Source organism: Andrena cerasifolii, chromosome 6 (assembly GCF_050908995.1).
Source record: "Andrena cerasifolii isolate SP2316 chromosome 6, iyAndCera1_principal, whole genome shotgun sequence".
Taxonomy (NCBI): domain Eukaryota; kingdom Metazoa; phylum Arthropoda; class Insecta; order Hymenoptera; family Andrenidae; genus Andrena; species Andrena cerasifolii.
Window position 1 is genome coordinate 17,274,261 of NC_135123.1, and position 10,744 is coordinate 17,285,004.

Consider the following 10,744-nt stretch of genomic DNA (forward strand, 5'->3'; position numbering starts at 1 on the left):
TCACAATCAGTCCCGAGCCAAGTCTTGTTGGCGAACAAGCGATACCTATACTTGTGCGAGCACCTCGACCATCCATTAGCTGGACAGTGCTCGTTTCTTGTCCACATTCGCCACTCGAGACTTTCCAGAGAAACCGACAGTGGCAACCAGGTAGACTAATCGAAACACACCCTTGCCTCGCGTTCGTCGGTCTTCGTCGCTCCTCGCCGTGCGCCGCGCCCGCTCTTCACCCCTATTCCGCCGTCCTTTCTGCGAACTGCGTTTCGTCGATTTTCGGCACTGTCCCCGTGTACCTAGGCTGAAATGGCCAACGTCCACAGATATCAGGAATCTGACAGTGATTGTTACACAATCGGGAGCAGCGCAACGGTCGCCCGTCCAATTCAGGCTCGTTACGCGTCTCATGATTCGATAAGTGGTAGATTTATAGTTTAAAGTTCGAAGGTTCCCGTACACCAGCGAGCACGCCGGGGGCCTTAAAGGTGGACGACTGTCGACTTTATGCAGCAGCGAAGGCCAATTGGAGTCATTTGGGAGCCCGGACTCCATGATGTTTACCAGAGCCGCGCGGAAGGGGAGCTCCAAAGCCAATGATTACGTGGGCGCGCAACGGACAGGGAGAACCGTAGTAGCGCGGCGCAGCCTCATACCCGTACGATAGGCTTGAATCACTGAGATTCTTGGGGGCCAATTATTTCGGTCTAGGGGTACGAGCCTGCACCACACGCTACTAATTACACTCTTACAGTTTTATCATTGGCTTTCGAGCTCCCCCTCCGCGCGGCTTTGGTAAACATCACGGGGCCCGGGCTCCCAAATCACTCAAACTGGCCTTCGCTGTTGTACAGTACTGTCTTTCAGCAAAATAAAGATACAGATCAGACGCGGTTATATTTCCTGCCCTCCTTACGTCCACCGCCCTTTAATCATTGCATCTTGTTTGACTGTGTGCATTACCACTACTAGGTCACTATCCGTACCTGGATTGCATCGGTTACGAGATCGCAAAACGGATAAGCCACTAGTCGCTCGATGACTAGTGTCGCGTCGAGATGCTCTGGCGAACGACAAACGCAAGGTTGGGGGAATCGTTGAACCGCTGCAAATTGGCGAAAATTGGTGACTCTCCAACGACGCGATTATGCGTCCAACCAGCAAAAGATCGCGCTTGGTCGAGTGCGTTCGCCGACGACCCGGCCTGGTTCTGTTGCTGTTACCGGCCGCGCTTTTAGCGAGCCTGTACGTTGCCTCGTCCGAGGTGGATTACGACTTTGAGTCGCGATATCCGTCCTTGTACAAGTCGTACAACGTCGCGGAAGGTGAGTTCTCAGAGTCTGCTCACCAGAGTAGACGACGGGGCGAAGTTCCAGGCCCCAGGGCTATTCTACATACACTTTGCCAACGTCAGGAACGGTGGAGGGCTACCTGGTATGGAATCCGCGATGCCAGATGCTGTCCAAGGAGCCGCTGGACCCGTCCATTCGCTTCTACGTGAAGAGGGAAAGATTCGAGAGCTGCTCGAGCGAGGCCCGATTCACGAGACTGTCGAGGGACGAAAACGGTAGCGCGGTGCTGCTGCTCGATCCGCAAGCGACGGCACGGCATCCCGGCTTAGAGTGCTGCTGGTCGGCCGTTCTCAGATCCGAGAAACAACCGGCGGGGGAGAAGACGAATAAAGACGGCAACTTTGACTCGTCGATCGTGTGAGTATCTACATAGGTATCGGGTAGGTATTGGATACATGATACATAGGTATGCACCTATACGTTTTTATTAGGGTGAAACGGTGCGAGAAGTTAGACGGCGGAACGACCATACGCGGCGACGTGGAAGCGGTGATGGTGAGCTGCAGGGTGAAATCTAAAGGGCGAGGAGCGGCGAGAGGCAAGCCGATCTACGAGAACGTTCACCCTGTCCTAAACCTCGACAAAGTTCGCCAACGTTTGCGAAGCAACGCGAGCCAACCGTCTAGCCTAGCCCTGTCGAGGAAGCTGAGCGTCCTCGTGCTCGGTATCGACAGCGTCAGTCGGCTCAACTTTATGCGCACTGCAACAACCACCGAGAAGCATTTACTTGAGACAGGCTGGGTCCGTTTGAACGGATACAACAAGATGGCAGACAATACCTTCCCGAACCTGATGGCGATACTGACCGGTCAAAATCAAGCTCAGGCTTACTCGAGATGCAAGCCGACCGTCCCATACAACTTGGACCAATGTCCCTTTTTGTGGCACAAGTTCCGCGACGCCGGCTACGTGACCGGTTACGGCGAAGACGAGACCGGGCTCAACACCTTCAACTATCTTAAAGTCGGTTTCGTCGAACCGCCGACCGACTATTACCTTCGGCCGTACATGCTCGCCTGCGAGAAGCTTCTTAAGGTGAAGAAAAGGTAGGAAACGGGAGTGGAGAGAGCGATGGGGGTGATGACTCCTACGGCTCAATCACGCGCTTGCCCCTGTTGCAGATTCGGCCTAAAGTATTGCACCGGACCCGAGACCAGCTTCGATAGAATCCTCGACTACGCGGTCGAGTTCGCGCGGACCTTTATCGATCTGCCGTACTTGGGTTTCTTCTGGACGACCAGCGTCAGCCATGAAAACGCCAACGGGCTCTCCTCGATGGACGGTCGACTGGTGAGCAAGCTAAGGTACATGGAACGCGAGGGCGTGCTCAACGACACGATGATCGTGTTCCTGAGCGATCACGGGATGCGATGGGGACCGATCAGAAACACTTTTGTCGGCTGGTACGAGGAGAGGCTACCCTTCCTCTATCTCTGGCTGCCAGAGTGGTTTCGAGCTGAGCGGCCGGACGCGTATTCGTCGCTGCTCGTCAATCAACATCGGCTCACCTCGCCGTTCGACCTCTACGAGACGCTCCGAGAGGTACTGGGCTTGTCGGGCGGTCAGGCGGACCCCTCGCCGGCCTGTACCGGATGCCGGAGCCTGTTCGGCCCGGTGCCGCGGGAGAGAGGTTGCTCCGACGTCGGCATCTCCACACACTGGTGCGCCTGCACCGCCTTCAAGTCCGCCGACCCCCAAGATCCGCTGGTTCTCGGAGGAGCTCGAGTCTTCCTCGAGCACGTGGACAGCCTCCTCGACGCCGATGCGTACAGGGACAAAAAGGGTAGACGGCTATGCGCGAAACTTCACCTCAAGAAACTCCATCGCGTGGATCGCGCCATCGACTTTGCGAACTCCACCGGCCTCGCCTTCTTTTACATGATTCAAGTCAGCCCCGGGGATGGCAAGTTCGAGGTCACTGTGCGATACCACGAGAACGGCACTTACACCGTGTCTGACCACGATGTCAGTAGGATCAACTCTTACGCTACATCCGCCAAGTGTCTCGATCGTGGAATGAAACAGTATTGTCACTGTCTCAGATAGAGAACGTCTCAATCGCGGTGGCACCTGTGTATGTACCACGGCTACCAGCCAATCTGGCGATTGCCAACGTGCCAAACTGGATCGCTCGATCGCAAACTCCTCTCTGCTGCGGAGAAACAAATCGAGTTTCTAATTACGAATTACGAAGCATATCGAAAAACTTGCGACGAAACACGCATGTACCGTGTGTACATACACGCGTAAAGGTAAACACATCGTACATGTGTGCACATTCACATCTATATGTATAGGTATACTACATATATCTATATGTATATATACATATGTATGTATGTGTGTGTATATATATATTTTAATACGTCTTTAAATGCCATTTACTTACATACATCGAAGGCGCGCTGCGCTGCTCGAAATGATATCGAGAAGAGACGAACGTACCTATGTATGTATCTACTTAGTCCCGAATCCCGATCAGCGCGCGTTACCCAACAACGATCCTTTTTGGAAAATGGATGACACTAAATAAACCACTGCTCGCAACATATTTACATCTGCTTTTCTCGCTCATGTTCCTTCGAATCGCCAACGAGAATGCATACAGAGACATAAGTACACAGAACGATTTAGACTTTGCCTGATCAATTGGGCATAGCGTCGAAACTGAGGCGCGAGGCCCGAATCATCTCCCGAACCGCCTCGTCGTCGTCTTCGTCGGTTGTTCGCCGGTGGAACGTTCCGTGCGCTGGGGTGCCGAACAACATAACCGTCACCGACTGTTTGCGACCATGCGCGACTGCCACACCTTTTCGCACCAACAATCCGTCCAGAACTGTGACACCTTCACAGAGATTACCCAAATCGCAGCTCGAGTATCGTCGAACTCCTCGAACTCGTCGTCGTTGATCGCCCGAGTCAATCGATGTCGGATCGGAAGCGTACAGGACTGTCTTTCGCGTAATCTCCAACTCGTCGTTGCTCAGTTTCTCGTAACTGTTGGTCGATCCGATCCTCGGTACCTTGCCAACGTGCCCGTCGCGTGGATGAACCGAGAATTTCCTCGTCAAGGTTGTCGTCGTTGGACCACCGCTTCCGCCACTTCCGCTCTGCAATCTTCCCGTTCTCGCGCCCAGCAGTCTAACGATCGTGCTCCTCGATCGACAGCAACTCTGCTCCGGGTCCTCCCCGCCCTCTCCGTCTTTTCTCTTTTCCTGTTCCTCTTCAGCGTTGCCAGCCACCTGTTTGTTGGGTAGCACGCCGATCGGCCGAAGAGGAACGCCATCGCGCTTCCGTTCTGCGTCGGCCACAGGCGACCGCGCAGCTATCGCACAAACACAGGCACCCTCGCAACTGCACTGGTGGCACAAAGTATTAATATTGTCCTCGACGGTGGTTCTGTCGTGCTGTGGCTCGACTTGTTGTCCGCCTCTGCCTCCGTCTCCGCCTCCTCGTCCTCCACAATCCGGCTCGGTGTCGGTCGAGGCAGCGCAAGAGCTCCTCGGCTGCGAATCACAGGAGGCATCGGCCGTGCGAATCGAACTGGGAGCCTCATGATTTCGTAGATACGCACCGAAAAATTCCGCCTCAACCGGTAAGGATGCTCGGCTGGGAGAATCCGTCGGCGGCTCACAGCTCCCTGATAGTGATAGCGAAAACTGTCCGGCCCCGCGGAACCAGTCCCGTCGCGATCGCCGCCCCGTCTCCTCCTCTTCGTGGCTGATATCCGATTGCTCGCTCGCGTCTGGCCGATCAACATTCGAGCGTGAGAAGCGTCTGCGGACTGGCCGCGATTTGGAGATATCCGCGAGTAAAAGAACGCGGAATGAAAAATGCTACTCACGCGCACTCGAGGCGGTCGTTGGGCCTGGCAGAGCGAAGCTTCGCGACGTCGATTCCGGAGGGGTGACGTACGGCGGTGGAGGGCTCTCTGGTAAACAGGTGGCACGGTTCTGCGGAATGGAATTAACGTCGGCGTTTGGTAACGGTCTGGCCCAACTACCGCGACTGGTGCTCGCCGTAGTGGCCTCCATCGTCGAACAAGCGGAAGATCGGCCAACGTCCAACCTCCGGTCAGCAAAAGAATTGGCGAAATAGAGAAACGGCGGGAAAATAGATATCTACGAGAGGGGTAGGTCACTCACGAGCAGTTCTGGCCCGGTGAGCTTGTTCCGCGCGATTCTCGGCCAAATCCTCGTCTCTTCTTCCGAGCGACGATTTCCGCGTCCAGCCCGAGCTTGACGACCTCGTCATAGCCAGGCGGAGCCTCGTAGACCGGTGGGTCGTCCGACACTGAGATCTCGTCGATTCGTGCACCGTCTGCAATGTTCAACACTGTCCAAAGTGACGGTGAGAAGTTAACTACGCGACGCTCTAAGCTTAGGCTGTTTAGCTGCCGCGAATAAAACCCCACCCGCGCGCAAAAGAAACTCGAGACAGACTTTTATCCTGCCAAACGCATAGACATAGGTCATAGGTAGGTGGCTTCTAGCGTCGGTAGACCGGGAACATCGTCATCCTACCTAATAGCTCGCTGATCGTTTGCAGTCTCGACTGCAATTCCCTCTGCTGCCTCGCCCTGGCGCCCATTCTGTACAACAGAATGATCAGGGCTGATATGAGAACGATCAGACCGAGGCTACTCGCAACGAACACAAGGGTAGCCGTTTTCAAGTCGGGGTATCGATCGATCTTCGGAAAATAGTAATTAGCCTTGTTCACGTGCCACTTTCGATCCTGCGGCTCCATTTCCCAATCTGCCAACAAACGGAGCAGTCGTCAATGGAGAGATGATACCTGCATATTTCGGCACAGGTATGTACCTCTGTAGCAGCTAGTCGGCTCGTCGCTGTTGTCGCCGCAATGATCGAATCCGTCACAGTTTAGCTGATTCGGTATGCATCTATGATTCCGACACAGGAAATCGGAACCCGCGAAGCAATCTGCGTTAGGTGTAGAATTATTACGGGTTGCATCTGAACGCAACGAAGTTTTAGCTAGTTTGTCGCGCAAACACACCTACCCATGTAGCTGAATGCGGCGTAGGCGATCGCCATATGCGAAGATGGGCCAAACGTTCCCCGAAGGCTGACGTGGAAGCCGCTGGTCACTGGGGCAACGTGTTCCCTGTGCCTGGGTGGCTGTACTTGACTCGCCGGGTGCCTTAATATTTCGAGCGGCAAGAGGGCCGAGGTCGGACCCTGTTTTACCACCAGTTCGGTATTTCCGGCTAAAAGGATAACGAGAACGGCGAGAAGAGAGGAGTTAACTTACAGGTCTGGGTGAACTCACCCATGTCTGCAAACGTGACCACCTTTAGGTACATATGCGTCTTCATGTGCAAAAAGTTTTTAGGCGGCCGAATCAGCCACACACAGTCGTAGGTCTTTACCCCTTCGTCGACCATGTCCATCATGGTGATAGCACCGCCGAGATTTTCTACGTAGCCACCGCAGTCGGTGATCGGTTGGACGGACTTGTCGAACGCGTGACCGATGACAAACGAGTAGAAAGCCTTGTAACCTAGTCCAGTGCCGCCGTTCGCGTAGAATCGTATCAACAAGGACGGGCCGGAGCTCATTATCACCGGTGGACGAAACTTGGCGCCACTGCTCACGTCTAGACGCTGTCCGTTCCAATCGTAGAACTGCAACTCGCAAATCACCGGATAGCAGATTACGGGAACGATAGCACTAGTTTACAAAGTAAAAAAAAATTTGCGCAGCAGATGCCACTATTTTTCTCTTATGTAAAATGGCCCGTAAAATTTCTATGGATAAGTTTTCGAGATATCGACAGGTGAACTTTTTACCTGCCTGTCAAAAAGGTGGTCCCACTTAATTGCGAATATCTCGTGTTGCGAATAACCTATATGGTCGAACATTATATCAAATTAAAGATAATTTAATCACAAACAAATGTACCTCATAAAATTTCCAAATCGGTTCAGTAGTTCAGGTGAAATCGATGGAGAGATGTGAAAAAAGTCATTTTTTCGACCGAAATTGAAACCAAGTAGCCAAGTACCTATTTAGTTTCTGACAAGTAACATCACTTACTTCCATTATAGACACCGTCGCCAGCTGAAAGTCGCTGAACAGGAGCCTGATGCGACAGGAGGGTGCTTGGCTGGGGCACGTGATTATATACTCCAAGCCCAGATCGCGAGGATAACGAGCGGGAAAGAACGGGGACGTTAAAATTCCTCCACCGGTACTGTTCAGCCCCTTGGCCGGTTGACCGGTCGCCGCCAATTCTGTACCTCTCAGATGCAGTCTGTTCCCTATCGGACAGAGATGAGAGAAGGACATAGGGAAATATATCAATGAACCGCTCGACTGGACGCGGCGCGGCGCGCACTTACTTCAACTTACTTTCAGCCGTGTATTCCAGCGTAAACGCGTGCATGTGCGACTGGCTGTATAGCAGAGTGATTGACAATGTTCTGGTGCTCGATCTGTACGTGATCGGCGCATACAGTCCGCAAAACGGAGTCCCGGACACGTCCTCGTACGGCGGCTCCGAGATCCACACGTAATCACACCTGAACGGAAAGCAACATGCACTGATTCTTCCGCCAACATTTCGGAGAGCCCGCGGCAACTCTGCCGGCCGCGGCGCGGCAATCGTTAGATCGTTACCTGCACGGACTATCCATCGTGACGCTGCCGTCGCCGCAATGGTGCGGCAACGCGATACTCTGGAACGTCAGAATTATCACGCAGGATGGGCATGTCACCAGCTCCAGAGTACACTGCGCGTGAGAGCTGTTGCTCGCGTACACTCGCGAACCATCCTGCCTCGCTTCGTTCTTTGCGAATGAAACGTTCGTCGCGTACAAAATGCCTTTCTCGCCCAGCTCCAGGTACAACCGCCGCCCGTTCTGAGCACCACAGATATCCTCGTTTCGGACCATCACATTGTTCACTTGGCCCTCCGCGGCCATTGACCACCACAGTATCGCCAGAATCCCTATCAACACGAACGTAACGGCTAGCCATGCGTTGCATTTAATTTTCCTTTACATTTACACTACTCTCGCTCGCTTTGTTCCGCTCATAGGCGCGCTAGCTCGCGAGCTCGCGCGCGCCGGCCCCCCCGCCCGCGCCGCCTAACTCGCTCCCATGCTCTTTCGTAGGCTGGTGAATGAATTGCGAGAAATCGGATTTCGCAACATCACCGGGAAACTTACCGCGTAAAAACGGACGGTACATCTTCCTCTGACGGAAAAAGGCGTTCTGCCACTCGAGAAACCCATTGCGATTACCCGCGTAATTTCATTAGTTCGCAACGCTGTTACGTACCTTCTTATTATGGCATATAGCATTGCTATGGTATCCTTTGCACGTTCCGCCTCTTTGCCATCCAAACTTCCAACGAGTTTATGTAATTTTCAACTGTTGGATGTTAATCCCGCCTTTTGTCACACTGAACGTGCCTTGCGAATCAGGTGTATCACGACAGGAAAAAGACTTCAATGCTGCAACGTACTGATTTCGAGTAAAACAATCTATTCGTACTTCGTACTTGTATGTACGTGCAGATATTTCCGTCAAATGGGACCAACGCATCGTGTTGCTTGCTACAATCGCGTTGCAAATATCGTAATGCGCGCCAATGACTGCGCTGGAACAGTGACGATCAAAGTCTCATCAGATGTCTCTAAAGTGCTCTAAAGGCGCGGGCGCGTCGCAGCGTGAAAATTATGGAAGATAGTAAATTGTTGACCGGTGTGCTAGGTTCCTCGGGTGGTACATTAAACATGATTCCCTCTGCTATAGATCCAGTAAAACAGAGATTTCCATTCTGTATAGTCTGGACACCGATTCCAATTTTAACGTAAGGAAAAGTGCAGAATAACCTACGACAATTTTAGAATTTTTATTGCGTCCATGCTCGCACTGCTTGTCATTCCGCTTGTACATATATCAGATTGTTCGCCAGATCGCGATCGATCATGGTCTGTAGACTGGTATCGATATAGCATATCGGATCGGGTAGCATCCTCTCAAAGTGATCGTTCCCATTTTATTGTTAAGGTATTTTTTACCGGTTATCGGCCACATGGGCATTGCTACTTCCACCGGTGTGATACGGGATTTCGCGGGTCCGTATCACGTAAGCGAAGATAATATGGCTTTTGGAAAGCCCACTAAATACTGGCAATTGAACTACACCAAAGCAAAAGGAGGCGGTCAAGGATGGGACTCCGCAGTTGCGGAAGCTAGCGAAATGTACAAGACTAGAATGGTTAGTGTTGAGGAAACGCGCAAACTTTATCCAGTTGTCCCTCTGCAAATGCTTGTTTCCTTCGCAGCATAATATATTCTGCGACAACTGCCATTCTCACGTGGGTAAGGCCTTGAATTTAATGTCGTACGACGATTCAAATGGTTGGAACATGGTAAACCTAGCGTTTCTCATGCTAGTACATGGAAAATATGTAAGGTAAGGACTTACGTAGAATGTACGCATATCCTTGACGCACCAACATGCAAGGACGCATTTCTCTTTCAGTTTTCTAGGTTTTCTCAAAACCTGGATGCCATTTTGCTTCTTAGCCGCCGTCGTCGCATTGGTTTGCCTGTTTCTACTATAAGTTGGTCGCCGATTCAAACTCCACGCAGAGCGCGCATCTGCGACTCCGAGGGTAAATGTTTATTTCCAGGGAAGCAAGCACAGTTTCGTAATTCAATATTTATTACAAACATGGGTTGCCATTTTAAAATTAAGCGTATCATACAGCTGTACAATATCACGGCATGCTATATAGCACAAGCGGTTCGGAGTACCGGCGAACGATACATTGCAATACAAAAACGTGATTTTAAGAATCGTCCTTTGAGAAATACATTCATACTCTTACCTAGGAGAATACGTAAATGTGTCGCTTAGTTAGACCTCGATATGTAAGTTTTCGAGAGTAGCCATTGGCCGTGCATTTTGTAGAAACGACCGCTAATGTTAGACAAGAGAGCAGGAATAGGAGGAATAGCTGATCCTAAACTAAGAATAAGCTTTTTCACGAGTGGGCAGAAAATCATAGGATGTCAGCATCGATGTCCGCCAGAATAGACGCCACGCTCACTCGTTACTTCTACTATTCATCTCTGCTATAACGCTTTCCTCGACTGAAAAGCTATAATCATAACTCCGACTATCTATTCTATCTACGAATGATAAAATTTCGTCAATTCTGAGTCTATCGGTCTCCGGGTCGCTGTTCGTACTAATTTCAAGTTGTTTACATAATTTAAACGGTATGCCATTCAAGTAGTGCGTAACTTCCTCCTGACTGTGATCCTTGGGCAAATAGGTCGACGAGGCGTTTGAATAATCTGGGACAGAAGGGACGTATGGATACAAGTTACCGCTAGGATATACGGTCGCGTCTTGGG

General features: G+C 51.7%; 3 protein-coding genes across 5 annotated transcripts; 2 read left to right on the top strand and 1 right to left on the bottom strand.

The window, feature by feature from the left end:
- Positions 1-5: 5 nt before the first annotated feature.
- Positions 6-3,897, top strand: LOC143369685 (uncharacterized). Its single transcript, XM_076813942.1, has 5 exons — positions 6-150; positions 967-1,319; positions 1,409-1,703; positions 1,778-2,392; positions 2,468-3,897. Exons 2-5 carry the CDS (start codon positions 1,142-1,144, stop codon positions 3,390-3,392), a joined length of 2,013 nt encoding a protein of 670 aa, XP_076670057.1. The 5' UTR covers positions 6-150; positions 967-1,141; the 3' UTR covers positions 3,393-3,897.
- Culd (CUB and LDLa domain) lies at positions 3,684-8,665 on the bottom strand. 2 transcript variants are annotated; one of them, XM_076813937.1, is made up of 11 exons: positions 8,539-8,665; positions 7,988-8,318; positions 7,721-7,890; positions 7,406-7,629; positions 6,639-6,993; positions 6,370-6,576; positions 6,170-6,289; positions 5,870-6,103; positions 5,492-5,666; positions 5,191-5,414; positions 3,684-5,091 (listed from the first exon to the last, which is right to left on the bottom strand). In XM_076813937.1, the coding sequence occupies exons 1-11, from the start codon at positions 8,558-8,560 to the stop codon at positions 3,992-3,994; spliced, it is 3,162 nt and encodes a 1,053-aa protein (XP_076670052.1). In that variant the 5' UTR covers positions 8,561-8,665; the 3' UTR covers positions 3,684-3,991. The 2 variants fall into 2 exon arrangements, with proteins under 2 accessions (XP_076670052.1, XP_076670051.1); XM_076813936.1 differs by having other exon boundaries at positions 5,492-5,681.
- Positions 8,666-9,017: 352 nt separating this feature from the next.
- LOC143369694 (transmembrane protein 222) lies at positions 9,018-10,592 on the top strand. 2 transcript variants are annotated; one of them, XM_076813967.1, is made up of 4 exons: positions 9,018-9,185; positions 9,386-9,596; positions 9,664-9,794; positions 9,864-10,592. In XM_076813967.1, exons 1-4 carry the CDS (start codon positions 9,052-9,054, stop codon positions 9,943-9,945), a joined length of 558 nt encoding a protein of 185 aa, XP_076670082.1. In that variant the 5' UTR covers positions 9,018-9,051; the 3' UTR covers positions 9,946-10,592. The 2 variants fall into 2 exon arrangements, with proteins under 2 accessions (XP_076670082.1, XP_076670084.1); XM_076813969.1 differs by having other exon boundaries at positions 9,174-9,306.
- Positions 10,593-10,744: the final 152 nt, after the last annotated feature.

Coding starts and splice junctions, on each gene's coding strand:
- LOC143369694 (XM_076813967.1), top strand. CDS start 9,052: ATGGAAGATAGTAAATTGTTGACCGGTGTGCTAGGTTCCTCGGGTGGT. Junction 9,186..9,385: donor ACACCGATTCCAATTTTAAC/GTAAGGAAAAGT, acceptor TTTATTGTTAAG/GTATTTTTTACCGGTTATCG. Junction 9,597..9,663: donor AAATGTACAAGACTAGAATG/GTTAGTGTTGAG, acceptor TTTCCTTCGCAG/CATAATATATTCTGCGACAA.
- LOC143369685 (XM_076813942.1), top strand. CDS start 1,142: ATGCGTCCAACCAGCAAAAGATCGCGCTTGGTCGAGTGCGTTCGCCGA. Junction 1,704..1,777: donor AACTTTGACTCGTCGATCGT/GTGAGTATCTAC, acceptor CGTTTTTATTAG/GGTGAAACGGTGCGAGAAGT. Junction 2,393..2,467: donor CTTCTTAAGGTGAAGAAAAG/GTAGGAAACGGG, acceptor CCCCTGTTGCAG/ATTCGGCCTAAAGTATTGCA.
- Culd (XM_076813936.1), bottom strand. CDS start 8,560: ATGTACCGTCCGTTTTTACGCG. Junction 7,891..7,987: donor ACGATGGATAGTCCGTGCAG/GTAACGATCTAA, acceptor CTTTCCGTTCAG/GTGTGATTACGTGTGGATCT. Junction 7,630..7,720: donor GCTGGAATACACGGCTGAAA/GTAAGTTGAAGT, acceptor TCTGTCCGATAG/GGAACAGACTGCATCTGAGA.